Source organism: Alligator sinensis, unplaced genomic scaffold, assembly GCF_000455745.1.
Source record: "Alligator sinensis unplaced genomic scaffold, ASM45574v1 scaffold1142_1, whole genome shotgun sequence".
Lineage (NCBI taxonomy): Eukaryota > Metazoa > Chordata > Crocodylia > Alligatoridae > Alligator > Alligator sinensis.
The window spans coordinates 367,077-392,203 of record NW_005842617.1 but is presented as its reverse complement, the minus strand read 5'-3'; the positions used below and the strand labels follow the sequence as shown (position 1 = coordinate 392,203).

General features: G+C 44.1%; 1 protein-coding gene across 13 annotated transcripts in view; it reads right to left on the bottom strand.

Annotated features, from left to right (window-relative positions):
• WDFY3 (WD repeat and FYVE domain containing 3) overlaps positions 1-25,127 on the bottom strand; it is a 379,376-nt gene that overhangs the window by 73,429 nt on the left and 280,820 nt on the right. For 11 of the 13 annotated variants that reach the window (XR_003096142.1, XM_025215013.1, XM_025215023.1 and 8 more), the window contains 5 exons: positions 18,936-19,171; positions 17,124-17,258; positions 13,345-13,524; positions 9,906-10,139; positions 3,406-3,505 (listed from right to left, as the gene is read on the bottom strand). Coding sequence is in view for 12 of the 13 variants with exons in the window: in XM_025215013.1 (XP_025070798.1) it covers positions 3,406-3,505; positions 9,906-10,139; positions 13,345-13,524; positions 17,124-17,258; positions 18,936-19,171 (885 nt within the window). In the remaining variant the exon portion in view is untranslated. The remainder of the gene's footprint in view (positions 1-3,405; positions 3,506-9,905; positions 10,140-13,344; positions 13,525-17,123; positions 17,259-18,935; positions 19,172-25,127) is intronic. The other 2 variants (XM_025215019.1, XM_025215022.1) reach the window with 2 other exon arrangements.

The following is a 25,127-nucleotide window of genomic DNA, read 5'->3' as shown; positions in this document are numbered from 1 at the left end:
CCCAAAAGGCTGTTGAGTATGATTGGGGAGGGGTTTAAACCCCCACCGTGGCCTGCAGAGTCCCCAGCCAGGGTGTGCGTGGAGGGGGAGGGGGGCAGCAGCCCTTGCCAAGCATCCCCAGCCCCCCCACCCCTGCTTGTTGCAGGAGCACTCAAGCTCCTCCCTTCCCTGGGTGGGCACTACTGAATTTGCTTGGACTGGGAGAATTTATTGTGCCCAGCACTTAGAAATTTTGTTGAACACTGGACTTAGAAATTGGAGACTGCTTGAACTTAGAGCTGTTGAGGACTGAAATCTGTTCCAGGGGTTTGGAGGCTCAGTCACTTAAACTTGCCAAACTGGTTTTGCAGGGGAAGGAACACAGATTAAAGCTGGAATTCAGGAGCTTTCCTGCTTTTTGGATTGACTTGATATGGCAGGCTCGGTGAAAAAAGAGCCATCGGAACTAGAAAAGTTGGGGATAAGAAAAACAGCTCCGGGTTTTTGGAGTAAGAATATATTCTGTGGACCAGATACATTTGTACAATTTTGTGATCAAGACTGTCTCTGGGCATAAACCCTGGGCAAATTAAAAGATAAAGAAATGAACCGTTCTAGAAGGGTTACTACTGATGTGCAAAGCTTTAACTAAAGAGATGCAACAAAAGGAACAGCTGTTAAAGACAATGAAAGAAGAATTCAAGAAGCTGCAGCACCAAGCCCCCCAACCCCCACCGCTTGAGCAGTGACCAGGGTGGGAAGGCTGGGGACGAGCAGACAGACAGACCACAGCTGGGGTCCTGTGCTGGTATGAGAGGGGATGGAGATGGGGATTAATCCCTTCGCTTCGCCTCAGAATGTCAGGGAGCAGGATTTCCCACCCCCTTCTCAGCCAGCCGGAGCAGCACTAGTGCTCCGGTTAGGGAGGAGAGGGGTGGAGCCAACCCTGCTCCGCTGGAGCAGATAGCACAGCACAGCCTAGCCCAGGGCTGCAAAGTATCCCGGGGGACTGTGAGATTGTGAGTTAACTTAAACCAGGAATAGGTCTGGGGCAGAAGTTCTGTAAACTGGCTTGACCTAAATCAGTTAAGTCTAATACTGTATTCAACCAGATTTATCTTAAACCAGTTTTGGCCATTTTGGAAATGATTTATGTGCACTGAACTTCTGTTCTGTTACAGGTTTAAACTGGTTTCTGATCAAACCTGTTTGTATGCAACTTCTGTCCCTAGCCCAGGAGCGACTCCCAGCAGCAGCTGTGTCCAAACTTCTGTGTTATCCATTAACTGTTTAACCAACATAATTAGAGGAGGTTAAATGAATAATTTTTTAAACAATATTTTATATCCCTATTTTACATACATGAGATTTTGTTTATATTAAACTATGCTAAACAAAAAATAAATTCTAATATATAACAGATCTTAGTTTCTACTTTATCTCATACACTTATATGCTGATTATAACATTTATCAACAATTCTTCTAACACACAGTTGTGATGGTAGTTTCTTGTTTCCTTAGGGCTAGACAGTAACAAGATGTTCAGCATCTATGCAGTGGCGCAAGCAGGGCATAAAGTTCCTCTAAGCTTTTGTAACCACAATTTCAATCCCAACGTCTAGAGGAGTATGGGGGCTGCTCCTCGTTTTCTCCTAGAAACAGGCAGCAAATAGGTAAAACACGGTTCTGACACATCCTCCACTCTCAAGTGCAAACCAGTAGAGCTAGCTGAATAAGCTTGAAGGGGAAAGGAATATGTCACCTTCTTTACATGCACACAGTAAATTATTTCTCCCTAAAAGCAATTATGGGCCCTGAAGAATGGTGCTTCTGAGGCATTATACCTTCCAGTGCACCACACAATGTCATTTTTGTACACCTCCCCTTCCCATGGGCTCCAGTCTAAGAACATGACTCTTATTTTTTAAGGCATGGTTACAGTCTTTTCCCCTCCACTGGCCATCACTAGATAAAAACTAAGACGCAGTCGCATGTTTATGCCAATTGTAGCTTCTTTTGTTTTTAAATAAAGACCTCATTGGGGGATGTGGTAAACAAACTGAAAGTGTTCACTTGAGATATCCATTGTCAGCAGGTGTTGATTTTGTTGGAAAGCACATTCATGTACCCATCGTACATAAATGGGAAATTCTAATGTGCCTCAGGTAGAGTGCCAGTCTGGCACAGGTAAGACTTGAGAAAGGAATACTAGGGGAAAAGAAACCCTAGCAAGAAGGTTTAGGATGGGTTAAAGAAGCTGTAAAAGACAGCCAAGTCTGAAGAGGTCTGCCCTTGGGTTTCATGTAGTATTGTTTTGGAATTATTTTATTAATGAATCAGAACCCACAAGGGAAACCTCCCTCTGGATCTTACAAGTACACTGCTTTTTGGTTTGAGGAGGGATACAGCATCTTTCTACTGTTTTCCCATTGTCTATGTACTCAGCAAAGACATTTCTGCTTCCCACAAATATTCTCAGAGGCAGTAAACCCACCAGAGGAAGGCAAAACTTGACTGAAAATAGGATGGGGCCATTTTTAACAGCAGCACCTTATGATCTAAAGATTGTTGGTAGAGGACAGTGATAAACATGTTTTCTCCTGACATGAAAACTAATGCCAGACAGGAGAAGGAAGGAAAGACCAGGGAGGAGTGTACCCCAAGAAGTTTGGTAACCTGAAGTTTTAATAGAAAAGGCCACAGCCCTAAAAATCTCGCTATGGAAGAGACACTGGGGATAGATAGCAACATGAGAACTAGGGAAATCCACAGGCCAGCATGATGTTAGACAAGGTACCCTAATAGCTTGCCCCTCTCCGACCTTGCTCATCCAGGTACCTGACCTCAAATTATCTGCACGATCAAGCTTTTCAGACTGCCATCCAGATGACGAGCTTTTCAGCATGTGTGCATGTGTTCATCACCTAGCACACAAAGAAGCACTAGTCCTGGTGGGTTCTCTTGAGTGCCGTGCCATAATAAAATAATAATATATGGGAAAGGAAATCAAGGTGACTAATGACAGCCTAACTCCCACCCACAATTAAATTGGGGCAGTACCAAAATCCTCCACTGAGAAGAGGAGCAGGATTGATTGTTCTGGGATGAAAAAGTCCCATTTCCTCTTCCTCTCTTTTCAATATATATATTTTTTATTTATAATATTAAAAACCCACCCTTCACATATACAACTCTTGAACTACTACAGGTTCACATATTTGGCATGATGGAGATATGCCTTGGCAATACAGTAATATATCTCTTCATATATCAAAAAAGAAAAAGACAAAGATACAGAAGATCACAACACTCCCAAACTTTACAGGGAAAGGACACAAGATATCTTTGAAAGAAAGGATTAAGTTAGGGTAATGGAGTGAGGATGAAAGGTGAATGGACAAGCTAGACCAAAATAGTAAATTACCCAATAAAACATCAGCTGCAAGTAAGTGGTCCATTACACTGTCCAAAATATAAGTCTGAAACTCCTTCTGTTGCGTCCTTGTTGATCTTTCAGGGGAAGCCTGCAAAACATAATCAATATATATTTAAAGGGTTCAGCTGCAAACCAGAGAGCGATTCCATCTTCTAACAATTATGGTCATGGAAATGTCCACATTAGTAGATGCATAAAAATTTCAGAAAGGTTTCAATTATTTAGAAATTTAAAAGTCTACCTTTCTATAAAACATACTGCTGGGAATAGCCCTGAATTGACAAGAAGAAAGACTAGATGACCTTTCTTTCCTCATCTCTGACTTCTGAGACTCTGGGAACACATGTATTCTCTAACTGACCTGCCTTAAGGATGGAGCTTAATCTGTAGACTGTACGCTTAATTGTCACCAAATAGATTAGATTCCCATTTTGCTAGGTTATTTCCTGTATAACAGAAACTGGTAAATATATGCACTCTTAGGCTAGGGACAGAAGTTACACAAAATGGTTTAAGTGATCAGAAACTGGTTTAAACCTATAACAGAACAGAGGCGCAGTGCACATAAACCAGTTTTAAAATGGCCCAAACTGGTTTAAGATAAACCTGGCTGAATGTAGTATCAGACCTAACTGATTTGAGTCAAACCAGTTCATGAAACTTCTGTCCCAAATCCTTTCCTGGTTCAAGTTAAATCACAGTTCCCCAGCATCCCAACATGTTTTGCAGCCCTGGGCTGGGCTGTGTTGTCTGTTCCAGAGAGCAGGGCTGGCCCTGCCCCTCTGCTCCCTAGCTGGAGCACTGAGGGCTGGCTGACAAGCGGGCAGGGCAGGGGGTGGGGAGAGAGGAGAGGTGGAGCAGCCTGGCTGGGGATGCAGCCCAGTCTGCAGGCAAACCCCGGCTGGGGCCTGGGGCCAGGGAAGGGGGTTAAACACCCCTTTGCCCGCTCAAACTTACTGCTGGCTACGACTGTAGACTATAAATCCCAGAAGCACCTGGAAGCACGACAAGGAAATGACGGGCAACACTGTTGAGTCCTACTGCTGTGATTTTGGACTGCAAATCCCAGAGACCACATGGGTGGCAGGAAGAGGAAGTGAACACACAGCCCATACTGGCTATGTGCCAGAGAGCCATGCTCTCGTACCCCCTTTTCCCCCCAGCTTCTGGCCTGAGTCACTGTAGGCATGCGGTTGCATTTCCCGTCTGTTCACTCACATTTCAATTTAAGCTCTGCAGTTTAGACTAACCTGCAAAAACTGAATCAATTCAGCCTCAGGCTTTTTGACTGTCTGTACTTAGCCCCAAAGATTAATCAAGGTATAAAGAGAAACAGAGATAGGTATTTTCTTGGTTCCTATGGGCACCGTCTAGTTTACACCTAACTAACCTGACTACCTGAATAATGTAAAACCATTACACTGATATTTTTGTATTTCTGCTTTAGCTTTAGAGAACTACACAATGAGCAACCTAAACCCCACTGATGCCCACAAGTCTTGAAGTTAGTTCTTTTTATAGCACATGGCAATCCTAGCAAGCCAAATACTCCCTGGATTCTCTTCTCTCTATTAGTGTTTCTCAGGACTATGAATATCCGTACTTCCTGACCCAGCATACACTGAGGGAGAACATATTCGCTCATATATTTTATTACTATCTAGATACTGATGATTCTTTTGTTTGTTTAGGGTTGCATCTATTACTCATTTCTTTGATTATATAAAGAAGCTTCAATGACATAACCAATCATAGTGTAAGGCACTGTACAACTAAACAATAAGTAATAGCACCTGCTCCAAAGCACTTTAATCTAAAAAAGACCAGATATAACAAATGGACAAAGAAAAAAAAAATGGAAACAGGAAATAGAATGGCAAAATAGCACGTTATTTGTGTATTCTGGCTTCTTGCAAAAACTGTGGGTGTAGTACACCATGCAGCAGTAGCATAGCTCACTTCTTCCTAACCATCATCAGATGACAGACTTAAGGGCTGGATCCAGACATGCTGGCATGTGGGGTTTGTGATGCTGCAAACATCTGCAACACCACAAACCACATGAGTTGCAACTTAATCAGTGTGCAGCACTGTTAATTTGCAACGCTGAAGCAAAATTTGCTACAGGGTTTTCCCAGTAGCAAAAAACCCCAAAACCTGGGGAAAAGTGGCACAAACCACTCCAAAGTGGTGGGTGCTGGGACAAACACAGAGATGGGAGAGCAGGCAGCCCAGGGCTTCTTGTTCTCCCATCTCTGCATGTTATGGAGCCCCCGAGCTGACGTACCCTTCACCCTAGCCAGCCGCTTCCTAGCTGGCTGGGGTGCAGGGTGCCTCAAGACAGGGGAGCAGGTAGCCCAAGTCTGGCTGTTGCCCTGTCTCCTTGTGCTCCTTGGCTGGCTGGAGCATAGAGTGCTTCTAGACGGGGGAGGAGGCAGCCTTGGGCTGGCTGCTTGTGCCTTAGCATGAGGGCTCCACTGTGGAGCCCCCACACTGAGGCATGAGGACCACCATGCTGAGGCACCCGGCACCCCAGCCAGCTGTTCCCTGGCTGGCTGGGGCACAGTGTGCCTTGAGACGGGGGAGCAGGCAACCTTGGGCTGGGTGCTCCCCTACTTCCTCATGCCTAAGTGCAGAAGCCCCACTGTGAAGCCAGTGTGCTGAGATGCCCTGTGCCCCAGCCAGCCATTCCTTGGCTGACTGGGGTGCAATGTGCCTCGAGATGGGAGAGCATGCAGCCTTGGGATGGCTGGTTCCCTGTCTCCATGTGCCTCTGCGCAGGGCTCCACTGTGGAGTCCCCATGCTGAGGCACACTGCACCCTATCCAGCTGCAGAGCAGCTGGCTGGCATGCAGTGTGCCTTGAGACAGGGGAGCAGCCAACTCAGGGCTGCCTGCTTCCCCATCTTGAGGCACACTGCACCCCAGCCAGCCACGGAGCAGCTGGCTGGGGCACAGTGTGCCCCACTGCAGGGGCTCCACGGCCTATGGAGACAGGGGAATAGGCAGCCCAAGCCTGCCTGCTCCCCCATCTCCACATGCCGCTCCCCAGCTGGCCAGGACACAGGTTGCCTTAGTGCTGGGACTGGACAGCCCTGGCTGAGGCACGCTGTACCCCAGCCAGCCTCCCCCTGCAGCACATGAAGCAGCAGGACAATGTGTCCCACCGCAAAGCACACAGGCAGGGGCATGAACTGCAGTACAAACTAGCAGCACAAATTTGTGCCACTGCTATGTCTTCTGCTGCAAAAGCATAACCCTGTTTGTGTGGACACAGTCAAAAATGTATAATAATGCAATACTGGGTAGGAACACAGGTCCATCTAGCCCAGTCTTGGCTATCTCACAATGGCACAGAACAGATGATAAAAGGGAAAAATATTTGTAATATGTTCCCTGCCATGTCTTCCCTTGCAGCTTCCAATATTCACAGGCCTAGGAAGTCCTAATTCAGAGGTCACATCCCTACTACCATAGTTAATACCCATTAAAGAACTTAGTCTTTTTTGAATCTGGTTAAATTGTCATCTATTACAACCACTTGTGGCAACAAGTTGACAAATGAGTTGCATGATGTGTGAAAGACTTTCCTTTTGTTTGTTTTTTAACCTGCTTCCTCCTATGGCTCTTAGTTCTACTATTGTGAGAGAGAGTAAATAATAGGCATATGGCAGAGCTGGGTTTTCAAGAGGACTTAAAGGAGGCAAATACAGCAGATTTGCAGATTCTGACAAGGAGTTTTCTCCCCTTCAGTAAGACATCACCTACCAGATGTCCTGCCATTTCCTCAAATCAAACGTTAAGAAACAATGAGCTGTTTAAATTTTTTTCAGCAACTTCTAGGCACTGTGCCTTTTATGTCTCATAGAGAACCAAGCATGACCATCACTGTTATCAAATAAAAACCAGAAAGCATATACTGCAAGAATAGAATTGTAGGAGGGCAGTAACTTCTGCTGTATTTTGGAACATTTAAAACAGTGATCACCTTGGCTGAGTATAAAGAATGGAAGAAGTGACCGTAGTCGAGACTAAATCAAAATTACAGTATTGCTGGCTTTTTAAGAGGGAGGAGAGGATAAACTAGAGGAAAAAAGTCATTTTCAAACTTCTTATAGCCACTTCTACCGCAGAACCCCTACCCCCATCTTAAAGGGCTGACACAAAGGCAGGCAACCCAGGCAAGCAATGGTGGCATAATACCACCTGGTCCACTCTGTCATTCCCCCAATCTCTTTGTGGAACCCCTGACGACCTATTGCAGAACCCCAGGGTTCTGTGGAACAGTTTGATAACCACTGGAGTAAATGAATATACAGACATAAAACCCAATTATAGAATGATGAGCAATTATAATGGAAATTGACTGACCAAAGGAAGGTTACTGAGCATATAAAGAAAATTGGAAGTAGGAAGGTGTGGTCTACAAAAAATAGTACAGCAGAGGTTGGTGGGAGTCTGTATGTAAATAGCTAGCTTGAGAAAACATCTGGATTACCAGCACCAATAAATGCCAAAGGACAAAATAAAGGAAAGAAAAAAAATGAAGGCATTTTGAGAGGAAGGGAGAAGAAATTTGTATTTTTTTTTTTTTTTTGCACTCATGTTCAGTGATTCCGTTTTGTGCAATGTGTTAACCATGTAGTTAAACCAGGCCCAGATTAAGAGATTTCAGGGGCCTAAATCCAACCTCCCATAGGGATGCCCCACCCTTTCCTTCATGGCTTTGCCCCTTTTGCACTGAAGTCCTCTGTCCCCAGCTTGGGACAGTAGTGGCATGGGTCACTTTATTAGTAGTTTTCTGGGAAGCCTAACACTTTTCCATACCGCACATACTGGAGCCTCCTCCTCTTCTTTCAAGGACCAATACTCTTTGTGTTTTCAAACCACTTGAGCAGAGTGGCCCATTACTACCATAGCCACTACCATAGATTCAAATGTAGAGACTGTGTATATAATGAATGGCTGCTTGAACAACCCCACTCAACCTTTTTGAGATTTGTTACCAGCATTTTTTTTATATTGGGTATTATCAGCAATAGTGAAATTAAATTAAAAAAACAAAAAAAAACAAAAAAAAACATCAAGGTAGCCTCATTTTTGAAGCCTGGATATTGTGGCTTGCTCGGGTGCCTTAAGGATTAGGGTAGGGGGAAGTTATGCAGATGACTCCATCATTACTAAAGCACCCCCAAAGTCTGTATAACATTTTAGGTGATATAAAAGAATCGGGATGGCAGGGAAAGGTAACTTCTCCCTACCCTATTCCCACACAGCCTTTGGATTATGGGATATTAGTCTGCAAACTGATATGAAAGATATGCACAAAGAGCACAGCAAACAGCACAATGTGAAATCACAACTATAACACCAGCTCATCTTAGAAGTGCTTGAATTTGATGAATTGTCCCCTCCAGAAATCAGAACCATCATTTAAATAAGAAAGACAGTTTCCCAAAGAGACTCTGACTAAGATTCTGTGCTGTCTCTGAGAGAAACGTTACGGTATGCATATCACTGACTCTACAGAGCAATCCAGAACAAAGAAATCATAAGCTCCAAAGCAACACGGTTTTATCAGTTAAGTACACTAGAAGGAGCACAGTTTAACAAATGCTGTCAGACTTTGGTTTACACAGCATTTATTGTGCCAAAAAGTATGGAGGGAATTGATATGAAAATAAACATTATTTAAGCTTCACGCATTTAACTATGAGGAACTACAGCTAATTAAAATGTATAAGTACAATACATTAAGCTCCATATACCTTTTTCTAAACAATACTGGTTGATATTAAATGAGAATTTAAAAGACATTCTAGCAAATGAACAGTAGTTCTGATATTCAGCACTTATTTACGTAACTTCAGAAGAAAACTAGATGAGGGTTTCCCAAAGTTTGTGCATGGTGGAACATCAAACTGAATATACAGTGCAGAACTTTACTGATGAATAGGTGAAACAAAACATACTTTACACATACAAGGTTATAAATACAAGCACCATCACTTAATTCAAGCTTGAGTAGGACCTATGCCCCTGAGTCTTTTTTTGTCTGACAAATGAGTGAGGCCAGCTCACATAACTGAGCTTCTCCCAAAACATTTAGCGCACTGGTATATACTTGGCGTGAAGGTTGGGGAAGGGGAAGTTGCATTCCCTGCTGCTTTAAGTCCATCAATTATCCTTAACAAAGGATCACAGGGTTGCTGCTAAGGTCAGCTTCAGTACTAATTGACCAGAGCCAATGGCTACTGCCTTGCCAACCAGCAGGTTCTGTTGGGGTTGGCCACCATAATAAGTCCCTTTGCAGGTTGCATACAAACACTTTGCGGCGTGGAAGTGCCTCCTGAGTCACGCTCTGGGAACCCCTGAGCTAAGTAAACGTATCTGAAAGTTTATTATGAATTTTAACATGTAGGAAAGTAACCCCCCCGTCCCGCCATGCCCTATTCCAACCCTTCCACTCAAAAAAAATTCAAGCTCTACCTCCAACAGAAGGTCTATCAGTGGAGTCTGCTTGCTAGCAGGTGTAAGGCAGAGGTTATCAATTATCAGCACACGCATGAAGTCAAACACAAACTTCTTGGCTGGATGGTTGGTCAGGTAGGTCTTGGAGCCAACATTGCAGTACTCTGACTGGCTCCTGTTCATGCCAGAATCAGCTGCAAATGCTTTAAACTCTTCAGCTGGGGATCCAACATCATCATCAAGATCAGTAACCTATGAAAATGAACATATTGAAATTGTAGAGCTTTGCATTATATATTCTTCTCTTTCTTCTATTTCCTGCAGTTATTTCAGAATTATCTGAAAGTACCTTCCTGAAAAGTACCTTCCCTTCCCACCCTTTTGGTCCCATGATGGGTGATGGCATGAGTGGGGCAAGAGTATACGTTGCCCTTAACTTGTTTTACATTTCACCCAGAACCTTGAAAACTGTTCAAGTTGTTTTCTCAGCTTTGGAAGAAGTAAAGGCTCCTCAAAGAATAAATGCACCAATCACAACCCTCCCCCCCCCCCACAAATGATCAAGAAATCATAAACTGAAGTTATAAAAATAATTAAAAAAAAAAATCAATATTGCAAAAAAATGCAATTAAAATGCAGCTCTCTGCTGGCCTCACCCCTCTCCCCTGTTTCGGAGGGGGGGGCACAGTAGGGACTGGAGCGCTGCCATAATGTAGGGGACAGAGTGGGTCACCTTCTTGGAGCCAGAGGCTGGCAGACAGCTGGCAGGGAGGAGGCAGCAGGAAATAGGGGAGGGAGGGAAGCAGGAAGGGGTGGGGGGGTTACTGGTGGTTGCACTCTGCCCCAGTCGTGACCGCCACTGCCGCCATGACGACCACTGCAGTTGCAGACCCCGGCCCAAAGCCACAAGGGGGAGGGGGGAAACGGCCCCATCCCCGGCCCGAACGGGAGGGGGGAAAACAGCTCCAGCCCCAAGCAGCGGGGAGAAGGGGGGGCCAGGGCCCGGGCCCGCCTGCAGCCTGAAGTGGGGGGTGGGAAGTGGCTCAGGCCCCAGCCCCAACCCGAAGCAGCGGGGAGAGGCGGAGAGCGGCCCTGGCCCCAGCCCAAAGGGGAGGAGGGTAAAGGATCAGGCAAAAACAGCAGTGGGGAGGCAGGGAGCAGCCCCGGCCTGAGGCAGGAGGGGTGGTGCAGACACAGGCCTCTGTTCCTGCCACCCTTTGTCATTCTTGACAGGCAATTTGCTAGTTCTCTCATAACAACTGTTGTGGTTTACCTAAAGCAAGTAAACTCCAAGCCACAGTTATGTATAATACACATATGTAAAGTATAACAGATTTTTTATTTGTAAGTGCATATTTATAACATTATATTACCATCTATTAGAAGTCTGGCTGATGGGCACTATTTTCTCAGCTCCTGTCCTGAAAGAATACTTAGCATTTCCAAGTTACCATAAGCCCAAAAGAAGCTGGGCAGAGCAATTTTTTCTCCTACCCCAACATTTATTGACATTTTGCAATCAACTGAGAGGTTTCTCTTTATGTAGACAGTCTTACAGGAATTTAATTTCAATTATCTCCAAACAGGAAAAAAAATTACATTGCTGTAATTTCATAAGTAGTAATGTATTTTCTATTAAAAATCAGTTGATTTGAGTGACTGTCAGTACGTGCACCCATTTTAAATTCAAGTTAATTTAAAAGAAAAAAGTTTACCAAATCCACATGAGTATGTACATTTTTAGTTTGGTCCTCTCTGTCTGTATACACACACGGCTTCCTGACAGGAAGATATTGTATCAACTAAAATTAGTGGATGATAATGATAATCAGGAAGGGACATTCTTTTCTATTATTTTTTTCTTATCTTGGCTATATTTACTCTTCTCGCTTCCCCATGCCCATGCACTTAATAAAATTGTGTTACAATATCAACCCTGGATTGTCATCCCTCTTTCTGTTACTGCTCTGTCAGTATCATATTGTGGTATGTTATATGACTTTTAGTGTAAAACAGCAGCAAGAAGGAATTTCCAACAACAGGCATGTCTAGGCAGTGCAAACAAATATAACCCTCACCATCCCTTTCAGATCTGAAAACAATCTTTCTTAAGTAAAATGGTCTTGTGGTTAAGGCCCTAGAGTGGGAACCGTGAGTTGTGATTTTAGTTCCAGGTTTTTACCATATCCTTCCTGTGTGACCTGGCCAAAGGAACTGAACCTGTGCGTCAGTTTCAGAGGTAGTGAACCCCCCCCCCCCAAAACCCTATTAATGTCTGTGAGATGCTTCAGTAAGATTAATTAAATAGACACAAAACATATATACTGCTCTTAGCATGGCAGTTTGAAATATTGCGCACAGTGGAAGAACAATACACATACAGGCTCGGTGGTGACAGCTTGACTTGCACCACAGCCAAAAGGGACCCAGGGGTAATGATTAACCATCGTACGAATATGAGCTGTCAGTGCAAGGCAGTGGTCAGCAGGGCAAACACCACACTGGCATGCATCAACCAGTGCATCTCATGTAAAACTAAGACAGTGATAAACCTGCTGTACTCAGCAGTGGTGAGACTACAGTTGGCGTACTGCATCCAGTTCTGGGCACCGCACTTCAATAAAGATGTGGAAAAATTTGACGGGGTGCAGGAAAGAGCCACCTGTATGATCAGGGACTTGCCAGCCAAGCCATATGAGGAAAGGATAAGGGACCTGGGCCTCTTTAGTCTAAAGAAGAGAAGGTTGAGAGGGGACTTGATAGCAGCTCTCCACTATATCAGAGGAGTGCATCAGGAGCTCGGTGAACAAGTGTTCACTAGAGCACCCCCAGGGAAGACTCCTTCACAGCCAGAGTGTCCAGACTGTGGAATAAACTCCCTCCAGAGGCGGTGCAGTCACCTACCCTGGAGGTTTTCAAGAGGAGACTAGACAGTCACCTCGCTGGGGTCACCTAACCCCAGTTGCCTTCCTGACTAGAGTGAGGGGGTTGGACCTGCAGGGTCCCTTGCAGCCCCTAACAATCTATGAAAAGAAGAGATGTTCAGATCAATGTTTTAAATACAATTTAGTCTTTTGTTCACATTTGGTATCAAGAACAGATTCATTTCATTTTAATCTTAATTAGACACCAAAAATATCTATTTTATAAAATGGTCAAAAATTCCGTGCATAAAGTTAGAGCTTAGCTCTCAGGCTATTTCCAATATTTAAAAAAAATGGAGTTCAGCAAAGACATGCTGTACAGGATTTAAGAGAAGCTTTATCGGAGCTTACTCCAACCACCATGTCTTCTTCTGTTTCATGAAAAGATTTCTGCCTGTAGCTCATCTAAGATATCTATCAATTAGTTAATATTTAAGTGAAGGGAGTGTGTGTATGTGAGGGGTAGGGGGACTTACCAGCAAGTGAAAACAAAATATTCTCAATGGTATGTATTCAATTTTTAAGTTTCCTACCATTTCTGAATAAGGTCGAATGTTGAAAGGAAACACAGTTGCTGCCAGTGCACACAGAAACTCAGGGCTCATCCACAATGAAGCTAGGTCTGGAAGATTGTGATACAAATATCGAAAAAACTGCATCAAGGTGACTGGATATTCTCGAAGCCAAGAGCCTTCTTCTTCTGACTGCCAAGGCTGCATTGAAAAGAAATTTCAAACAGGTTATTATTGTAGATGGTATCAATCAAAGAACTCATTTAAAAATAGTGCACCCATTGACAAATAGAAGGGTTCTTGGAGCAAGCAAAAACACAAGCTGAGAACCACCTCTCTACTGAATCTCTGTATCAAAAAAAACCCAAAAAAACAAAAAAACCCCCCAAAAAACAAAAAAAACAACTTTCCTTGTGCACAGGTAACAATTTCCTGTTAATATTTAATGTTCATCAGTATGCAAAGTCCATCATATGCATTCTTTTGTGTGATACAAAGTTATGCTACCCTAAATCTCTGCTGCCTACACACAGACAAATTCAAATGCCTTTAGTACATAATTGTGCAATCTTCAGTTTCACAGTTGGTAGGGTCGGAAGGGACCTGAGCAGATCATCAAGTCCAACCCCCTGCCATGGAAGGAAAGAGTACTGGGGTCAAACGACCCCGGCGAGGTGTTCATCCAGCCTCCTCTTAAAGACCCCCAGAGTAGCAGCCAGCACCACTTCTCTTGGAAGTTGGTTCCAGATCCTAGCCGCCCTGACAGTGAAGTAGCGCCTCCTAATATCTAGCCTGAATCTACCCTCTGCCAGCTTGTGACTGTTATTTCTTGTCACTCCTGGTGCCCTGCTGACTCCTGATCATGCGGTGGCCCTCCTCTGGACCCTCTCCATGTTGTTTACATCCCTCCTGAAGTGCGGCACCCAGAACTGGATGCAGTACTCCAACTGCGGCCTGACCAGTGTTGCACAGAAGGGGAGGATCACCTCCTTGGACCTGCTTGAGATGCATCTGTGGATGCATGACAAGGTACGGTTGGCCTTCCTGACCGCTTCCCCACACTGTCAGCCCACGTTCATTTTGGCATCAATAATGACTCCAAGATCCTTTTCTGCCTTTGCACTGACAAGAAGGGAGTTCCCCAGCCTGTAGGTATGCTGCTGGTTCTTCCTCCCCAGGTGTAGTACCTTGCACTTGTCAGTGCTGAAACCCATCCTGTTCTCATCCGCCCACCCCTGTAACCTGTCTAGGTCCGATTGCAGCCTATTCCTCCCTTCTAGCGTGCCCACTTCTCCCTGCATATTATTGTCGTCTGCGAATTTGAACAGGGTGCTTTTTACACCCCCGTCCAAGTCGCTGATGAAGATGTTGAACAGTGCAGGCCCGAGGACTGAGCCCTGCGGAACCCCACTGCCCACATCCCTCCAGGTTGAATGGGACCCATCCACCACCACTCTCTGGGTGCGGCCCCCCCCAGCCAACTAGTAACCCATTTGACTGTGTAGGTGTCGACGTCACAGTCCCCTAGTTTTTAATGAGAATGGGGTGAGAGACAGTGTTGAAGGCCTTCCTAAAGTCTTGGAGCTGCTCTTCCTGTGGCTGCAGCCCCACTACCTGGAAAATTATCAACATAAAAGAGTAATTAGTAACATGAAAATCATGTGCTAAAAGCTAAGCAAATGAACCCTTGTGCTAGTGTAGGGCCGCACTTAAGGCAGGCAAAAGACTGGGGCCTGAGTAGACAAACAAAGGAAAAAATTTCAGAAGAATTTTTTTTCTGTTTTTCAAATTGTATTATAAACCTTTGCTTATTTGCTCTTCCCTCTAACTTAACTTCAGTCTGTTTCACTCTATTTCTTATCTAGTTTTCTCTCACTTTCCATAGCACATTTTCACCCAATACAGGTTTCCCTCTATTTATATGGTACATGCATTCCTAGAGAATGGTGCATAAATCAAATTCACATAAAGCGAATCCACTTTACAATGTAACAAATAGGGATAGGTTCTCATGGCGGTGAGGGAGGAAGTGAAGCTGGGACTAGGGAAGGGGCAGGGAGAGGGGTTCTGCTCCTGCAGCTGCACAAGGCAGCAAAGCAGAGGGAACAGAGTGGCACTCACCCCAGTCCCGGCTGCAGTGGCCCCAGGAGCAGCCGGCACCAGGTGCCTGCAGCAACTGGGCAGCGACGTACTCCACCTGTCCCCCCATGCCTGGGCTCCACCTGTCCCCACTCACCTCTGTTTCTGGGCTATGCCGTGCCCTGGTGCAGGCAGCTGGTGTTTGCGCCTGGCGCCGCTCCAGCACGGGCTGGGGTGAGTGCGGACAAGCGGAGCCCCGGGCAGTGTGGGGCGCGGCACTCACCCCAACCCATGCTGGAGCACCCTGGGAGCAGCTGACACCAGCTGCCTGCACCAGGGCATGGCGCAGCCCAGAAGCAGAGGCGAGTGGGGACAGGCGGAGCATGGCGCAGCCCAGTGGCTGCAGGCAGCTGGTGCTGACTGCTCCCGGGGCCACTGCAGCTGGGGTGGGCTGAATGCCACACCCTGCACCGCCCGGGGCTCCACTTGTCTGCATTTGGACCAGCCCGTGCTGGAGCGGCCTCGGGAGCAGCCAACACCAGCTGCCTGCACCACGGCATGGCGCGGCCCAGGAGCTGGGGTGAGCCCAGGCATGGGGGGGGACAGGTGGAGCGCAGTGCAGCCCAATGGCTGCAGGCCGCTTCCACCAGCCACTCCCAGGGCCGCTGCAGCCAGGGATGGGGTGAGTAGGGCCACAGCCCTTTCCCCTTCCCCTACAGATTTATCTGCTTGGGCGGGGGGGCGTCTATGCTGATTGCATAAGAGTGAATTTACCTCGCATAATGAATTATGGATCTAAATATACTCATCGCATAAGAGCAAATTTGCATATAAATAACCCGCATAAATCAAGGGAAACCTGTACCATTATCTCAGCTTTGCCTTCTAACCAAGATTCCTCCCTTCACTTTTCTACAATACTGATCATTTTTCCCGTCCCACCTATTTGCTACTGCATTAGCAGAAAGTGTCAATTCAACAAAAAGAAGATGCCTGTTTCTGGTAGAAGTAATCATTCCCAGGCTGGGAGTCTCCTTGCAGCCAGTTCCCTCTAGTGGAGTGATGTAGCATCTTTCAATTTATTTATTTATTTATTTTTACTGAAATACAGGTTTCAAATAATTTCTATGGAAGTGAAAGGACTACTTTACTATTTAAACAGATAAACATGTTGTCTCTAAGGAACGGCAACATCAAACTCTCTCTATGGACGAGTTCAGAATAAGCATTTAAAAAAATGCAAAACACATATTTTCTGGTACCCAGTGGATTTCCTCCAGCATGAAGCTATTAATAGTCAATAGACTTGTCTGCACATGGCTGTTTCTTCATGCACAAAATCTGTAACTTGCACAACTCCAAGCAGATGGGCTGCATAGTTTTAAATATCCCCCAATCAGAAAAGAAACTCCACAACCTCTGCAAAGGGCACTTGATCATTTCTACTTTAAGTGGAAAAACTCAATGCCTAATTTCATTGGGCAAAAGCACTATTAATCTTGCAACTATGTGTACTTCTATAGATAATGAAAAATGAGAAAATAAATAAATGAAGTGTAGGCCAAGAATAATTTGAGATAGCTAACAACAAAATTATGAGTCCTGACTGAATTATTCTCCCGCAAAAACCCTGACCTTCCTAAATTGTCCATCATAACAGTGACTGAAGGAGATACAAATTCTGTATAGGTAGAGGAACACCAACAGAGCTTTGTACTCACAGAATTCAGCATGCTCCTGAGCATCCCCAGTAATAAAAAGGCAGCTTCTGTGCAAACATTGTGAACTGAAGAGACCACAGTGCCGCTGGAGGCAGGAACTCCAAATATAAATGTCCAAATAGAGTCTAAATCAAACTATTAGAGGTGTGGTGGAAGAAAGAAACAGAAAAGCCAGTTAACCGTTGCTCCTCAGAAACTGAATTGTTGATTTCCTGATTTTCTATATCGCATAAGTGATTGCTCCTTTATTTTGATATAGTATCACTAAATATACCACATGGCATTCCCTCCAGGGTTTAGTGCAAAGAACTCCATGAAGGAATCATGTCATGAGGAGCACAAGGTAAACGTTCCTTCCCAGAACGAATGTCTTTTTCCTTAATCTTTTAAAGCAGTGTTCCAAATCTCAAACAATCCTGTCAATGACTCAACTTATTTGTTCGTAGTTTTCAGAACAAAATCTACAAAGTGCTGCATATCTAAAAACAAGCCAATCTGTTTTTCCATCGAGTCAAAATCAAACCAATGACAAAAACAAACAACATGAACGTTTATAAGTACTGTAATGAACCTCTGATTTTAAACCTACAATGTTTAATTATTTTAAGCAGGTTATGCAGTTTTGCTTTCAATTTTCAGATGGCGTATTTCAAGTAAAATTGCATGAATTATAAAGAAAATTAAGACTGAAAGGATCCACTTCAATTTGGACATACACAAATGTGTTACTGACGAAGGCAATAATATATTCATCTTTATATAAATTACAGATGAAAGGGAACATAAGTTTATTTACAGATACTTCTCTATTTCTTGTTCCTTGTTTCCTACAATTAAATGGATGCTAGTGCTCACTCCATCCGACAAAGCACTATGTCAACCTGAATTATGATTCTTCCCTCTACTGCGCTAATATTAGCTATTCAAATATTGGCTTTGTTTTCCATGCTACCCCAAATTATATGTACTCATTTGTTGTGCAATAAAACCAATATAATGCCATTCACTAAAATAACCACCAGGTGTTACTTATACAAATTTAGGTGCCATTTAAAAAATAAAAAAGACTTAAAAACTACTATACACTTTTCCTAATAAAAAGCATAATTCTGCCTATAACCTTCAAAGACCACATATTCTTCCTATACTGTTGCTTCCTCTACAATGTCCCAGCCCCCAGCAATACATGTATTGCAAAGGACGAAATGTGCCTTCTTAGGAACTAAAGCAGATTTTTAAAAACAGGTTTCACAAGTCACAGTCAACACCAACAGTTCAGTTCCCATTCCTGCAACAGGTCTGTGGTTTCACAGAGCTCTTTTAACTTCAACAGAATTCCATGAGGGTAGCAAGGTTCTGCCTGCATGTCACAGAGTGAAGGTCTAGGCCTTATTTACTATCTAGATCAGTGGTGCTCAAACTTCTGGCCCTGCGTTGCCCCCCCACTGCCAAATTTCTGGACCCATGGGAAGCCTCCTAAGCCAGGTAAGAATGCTGGGGCCCAGAACTGGTCTGCAGGTTGCGGTTGTTAATCACCCCTGAGCTAGAACATAAAACATCCATCTACCCCTCACCAAAAAAACTGTTTTGTTGTTTTTTTTAAAGAAACCACTTCAGTTATGGAGAAGCAGAAATTAAGACAGGTTTTTTGTGGTTATTCTCCATATACTACAGACTATTTACTTAGCCCTTGAGTCCCAACATCTGAATACAAAACTGATAAACTGATTGTGGAGTTATTTGAGGTGATTAACCCATTGTTCTCTTTGGTGATATGCAGAATTACATTTATATATCTTACTAAATCCCTACCTGGCAACCCTGATTACATCGGCTGATGATGACAGGTGCACTGACCTGCAGGTTTTCAGGCAGCTCAGTGACTGGCTGCTGCAGGAAAAGTGCCATGAGGAGGAAATAGAGCGCAGCTACATTAGTATGCTTAGGGAGAAGAGACTGGAGAACTGGGAAGCCTGGAAAATGACATGCATCCCGGTTAATCTCCCTGAGAGTTGATCTGCCACCAGCACTTCTGCCAACATTGAATCCTAAGAGAAAGGGAAATACACAAGGCCAAAAATGTTAATTTGCAATTGTCTATATAGAAACACCATTTTTCTTACTAAATTATTCAGGCAAAGAAGGGAGATCTGTAGAAATGAACAGTTATTAAAAATGAATCAATACACTCTTATCACAAATCAGCATTAACATTTTAAAAAATTCTTAAACTTAACTGTCAAAATAGTCATTATAATAATATCCTTCCACTATCATGTGGGTATTTTACTAAGAGATAAGACCACTTTGCTGCAGCAGTATTACTATTCAAGCACTTTGAGACAATGGTCAGTAGAGGCTCTTAAGAGAAAAGTTAAAAGTCTCTATATGGAAAACAACATTCCAATAGGTGAAAAGGAGGGGTGCTTCACCTTGACCTCAAGTAGCAGAGTCAGTGATCTATATCCTGAAGTGACTGTCTCGCTGGCCATTTGGGTAAGTGGAATGTAAAGCGGTTTTCAAGATTCTTCAAAGGGAACATTTCACATTTTTTTATTTACTGATTGAATCAGATTGGTACGAAGGATTAAACACTCTTAATTCTATCCTATCAGAAGATGGAAGTGAAAAAGCAGCCAGACTTAAGTGAGGTGCTATCAAAAGGCCTGACCAATTTAAACTAGCCAAATTATTTAATTCCCCCACCAAAAATACTTAATGGCTGTGGAAAGTGCTGAATGGACAGCACTTCAAAGGAAACATTTTATGCAAAGAAGGAGTACTAGTCTAGCAAAGGCTTCACTAGAAAGACTGTTCAGTCTCCATGAATAGTACAGTACTAGATCCTTCTGGGATAGCTTGCCACACTATCTATTAGTTACATCTGTAATTTTTAAAACCAATACGTAAATAATTGACCATCAAAAACTAACTGTTATAACACAAACTGAAAAGAAATACCCAATAAAGAACTGTATGAAATTCACACAAGTGGCCCTTAATATGAATGGCTTTTTACCCGACTTCATTAGGAGTCCCTGAACCAAATATTTTATTTTGTAATAAAAGATGTAAATCTTGATGCTTAGACAAGATAATCAGGTGCAACATGAACTTTAGCATTCTGAAAACCTAAGAAAAGAGTTGTACATAACAACCATGTCACTAAATAAAACATGTAAACAACAAATAAACAAAAATGTTCACAAGTCTAGTATCACATTAGGGAAATTCTATTTTCCATAAATTTCTCCTCATGCTTCATTCATCTATTAATGGTTCAAAGTTCAATTTTATTTTCTTAGTTTTCTATCCTGAAGGAAATAGCATGGGAAATAATTTTAGACAAAAACTTGGTAAATAATTTTATTTATGTGAGGAATAGCAAGGTAGCATAAAAATGTTTGACAGTTCAGAGGAGAATGACTTGGTTTTTAAATGCTGCTGGTAAGCACATAATTTATATTCCCTCATGTCTCAACAGGAAAAATACTGTAAATAAAAAAAATAAAAACACACAAATATTCTTGAATATATCATTACTCTTTTAAAAGTAAATTAATGGGGTGAGCAAGATATGGAGGTAATTGCTTATGAAGACACAACACTAGAACAAAGTTCCTAACTGTGGGCAAGAAAAGATATCACATCTACCAACAGAACCTTAGACCAACACAGCTCCAACCAAAAACCCAGTAACTGTGGGCAATACCTTTTTACTGTTAAAATAGGGGCCTTATCCAAAACCTATTAAACATAGTAGAAAGACCTACTCGTTTCACTTCAGCATATTTCAGATCAGACCCTACATTGGGAACTATTTTGAAAACCTTACTTTTTCATGAGGCTGTGATAGAACCTTAAAGGGTAGAAGATACACTAAGCAGAATGCCAATTCAGATATAATCACAGTTAAAATTTAAATATAAAACTTCAGGCAATACTGTACGTACTTAAATTCAGGCTCATCTTAGATTCAAGACTACCACTTAGTAATTAAACTCTATATATGGAAAATGTATACATTTCTTACAATTTTCCAGGTAAAGAATCTAAATATTGGAGGGTTGTCTTGAATTCAAGCCCCATCAGGGGCCTTAAATGTCTCTACACTAATGCTAGGAGCATGGGAAACAAGCAGAAGGAACTTGCACTCCTGCTTGCAAGCAACAACTTTGATCTGGTTGGACTAACTGAAACCTGGTGGGACGCTACTCATGATTGGGCAGTAGGCATTGAGTGTTACAGGTTGTACAGACAGGATAGAGTGGGGAAAAAAAGGGGGAGGGGGTGTTGCTATGTTAAGGAACAATGTACATCCTGTATAATCAAGATGGGATCAGAGGAGGGCCAAACCGAGGTACTGTGGGTCAGGATAAGATTACAAGGAGGTCAGGGGGAAAGGGACTTGGTAGTGGGGGTCTACTATAGCCCGCCACACCAGGAGGATGAGCTAGACCTGAAATTCTCCAGACAGCTCTCAGAGGCTGCATGGTCAAGAGAAATGGTTGTCATGGGTGACCTAAACTACCCTGACATCTGCTGGGAGGAGCAGTCAGCCAAATCTAACCACTCATGTAGGTTCTTAACCTGCATACAGGACCTCCAACTAACAGAGGAGGTATACGATCCCACTGGAGGAAACACCTTGCTGGACTTGGTGTTAGCTACAGGGGATGACCTGGTGGGGAATCTGCAGGTACAAGATAACATAGGGCATAGTGACCATCGATTGATTGAATTCACTATCAGGTGAAGGGTGGGTAAACTAACCAGCAGGGCTGAAGAGCTAGACTTCAGAAGACTAGGCTCAGGAGATTAGTTAGTGAGGTGTTAAAGCTCAAGAGCATTGGCACCGGTGACCGGGGGTGGGGGGGAACACAGGCGGGACAACACACGACGGACGGATGGACAAATCTGAGCTCTTCAATGAGTTCTTTGCATCTGTATTCCTAGACACAGACCAAGACAAATCTCCCAATTGAATCATAGACAGACACAGGAGGGACACCAACCCACCAACTGTTAGCGCAGACTTAGTGAAGGGGCATTTGGAGGGGCTGGATGTGTTCAAAAATCAGTGGGCCCGGATGAACTTCATCCAAGGGTGCTGAAGGAATTGGCCAGTGTCATAGCAGAGCCACTAGCACAGCTGTTCGAGCACTCACGGTGCTCCGGTCAGGTCCCAGAGGACTGGAAACAGGCCAATGTGGTCCCTATTTTCAAGAAGAGGAGAAGGGAGGAACCAGGAAACTATAGACTAGTTAGTCTCACCTCTATCCTTGGGAAAACTGGAAAAAGTCATTAAGGATCACATTTGTGGGAGCCCAGCAGGGGAAATAATACTGAAAGGAAATCAGCATGGATTCATTGCAGGTAGATCCTGCCTGACTAACCTTGTTTCTTTTTATGACCAGGTCACAAAATGGTTAGACACAGGAGTTGAGGTAAATGTAATCTACCTAGACTTTAAGAAGGCCTTTGATACAGTATCTCATTCTGTTCTTGTAAATAAACTGACAGGCTGTGATGTAAATGATTACACGGTCAGGTGGGTGGCAAATTGGCTTAGGGGTCACACCCAGAGAGTGGTGGTGGATGGGTCAACATTGACCTGGAAAGACGTGGGCAGTGGAGTGCCACAAGGCCGGTGCTATTCAATGTCTTTATCAGTGACTTGGACGAGGGCGTAGAGAGCACCTTGTCCAAGTTCGCAGGTGATACCAAATTATGGGGCAAAGTTAACACACCAGAGGGTAGGGAATGGATCCAGGTGGATATGGACAGGTTGAAAAAAATGGGCAGAACGAAATAGGATGCAGTTCAACAAAGACAAATGCAAAGTGCTGTACCGGGGAAAAAAGAACCACCAACACACTTACAGGCTGGGGGATGACTTTCTCAGCAGCACAGCAGCAGAAAGGGATCTTGGAGTCATAGTGAGTCATCATTGAGACGAAGTGATCAACAAGGCTAACCGCACTTTATCATGCATTAGCAGATGCATGACAAACAGGTCCAGGGAGATGATATTTCCCCTCTATGCAGCACTGGTCAAGCCGCAGTTGGAGTACTGTGTCCAGTTTTGGGTGCCACACTTCAAGAGGGATGAGGAAAACCTTCATAGGGTTCAGAGGAGGGCCACTCATATGGTTAGAGGCCTGTAGGCAAGGACCTACAAGAAGAGACCGAGGGACCTAGATCTCTTCAGCCTTTGCAAGAGAAGGCTGAGAGGTGATCTTGTGGCTGCCTATAAATTCATCAGCGGAGGGCAGCAGGGAATAGGAGATGCTCTGTTTATTAGGGCATCCCCTGGAATAACTAGGAACAATGACCACAAATCGATGGAGAACAGATTTAGGTTGGACATTAGAAATAACTTCTTCACAGTAAAGGTTGCCAGAATCTGGAATGGGCTTCTAAGGGAGGTGGTGCTCTCCCCTACCTTGGGGGTCTTCAAGAGGAGACTGGACAAGCACCTAGCTGGGGTCGTCTGACCCCAGTGCTCTTTCCTGCCCAGAGCAGGGGGTCAGACTCGATGACCTACTGACGTCCCTTCCAACCCCAACATCTATGAATTTATAAACCCCCACTGCCTCAGCATGTAAACAGTGACTAGAGGGGTCAGGTGCCCTCTGCCCCTTCACTTCTTCCCCCTGCATCTTTCCTGCTCCCTACCACCTGCACCCTGCCCCCAACCCCACTCTCTGCCTCTTTCCCACAGGAGACAGCCCTGCCTTTACTGTCAGTCGCTACTCAGGCTGTTGGGTCACGGACCACAGCATATAGAAGCTCAACTTTTGCCTGAACATGAGGCAGTGTCAGTGCTACTGACTGGCCAGGCAGGTGAAGGAGTTTCGACATGCTCCATGCCCAGGATGGAGCCCAGTCTGAGCCGGAACCCAGCTCGGCCTGGTAGTAAGGGAGCAACAGATGCTGCAGAAGGGAAGTAGAGGTGGGGCAGGAGGTTACGGTGGATCTGACTGGTCCTGAACCGGGCTCAGAGCCAGAATCAGAGACAGAGCAAGACCCAAGGCAGCCACCTCCCCCATCTCTTTTCCCCAACTGTGTATGCAAATCTAAGACAAGAGGCGTTTCCCCCTTGTTGACTTGGGGGGGGAGGGGGGAACCTCCTATGTGAGTAAATATGGTATATACAGGCAACCTGCGCTTAACGCTGTTTTGCTTAGCGCTATTTCGCTATAACACTCATAGATTCATAGATGTTAGGGTCGGAAGGGACCTCAATAGATCTAATAACATGATCTAACATAAAGTAATGGATATTTCAGTTATTATAATTTTAAGATATGACATGACAGGCACATTGCGACTCTGGGCATTCTTGACCTGTTCTGGGATAACGTAAATGTAACCACATCAATACAAAACAGAAAGGTTGTCTTTCAGAAGAAAAATTACCAAACAGCATTTTGTTTGGGAAAAATATTTTTTCCAGACCAAACATTTTATTTTGAAAAAAAATGTTTGTTTTCATGGGAAACTTTAACAAGATTCATAGATGTTATGTGTTAGGGTCGGAAGGGACCTCAGTAGATCCTCAAGTAAGACCCCCTGCATAGGCAGGAAAAAGTGCTGGGTTTAGATGACCCCAGCTAGATGCCTATCTAACCTCCTCCTGAGGACCCCCAGGGTAGGGGAGAGCACCACCTCCCTTGGGAGCCCGTTCCAGACCTTGGCCACTCGAACTGTGAAGAAGTTCTTCCTAATGTCCAATCTAAATCTGCTCTCTGCTAGCTTGTGGCCATTATTTCTTGTAACCCCCAGGGGCGCCTTGGTGAATAAATACTCACCAATTCCCTTCTGTGCCCCTGTGATGAACTTATAGGCAGCCACAAGGTCGCCTCTCAACCTTCTCTTGCGGAGGCTGAATAGATCCAGTTTCTCTAGTCTCTCCTCATAAGGCTTGGTCTATAGGCCCTTAACCATACGAGTGGCCCTTCACTGGACCCTCTCCAGGTTATCCGCATCCTTCTTGAAGTG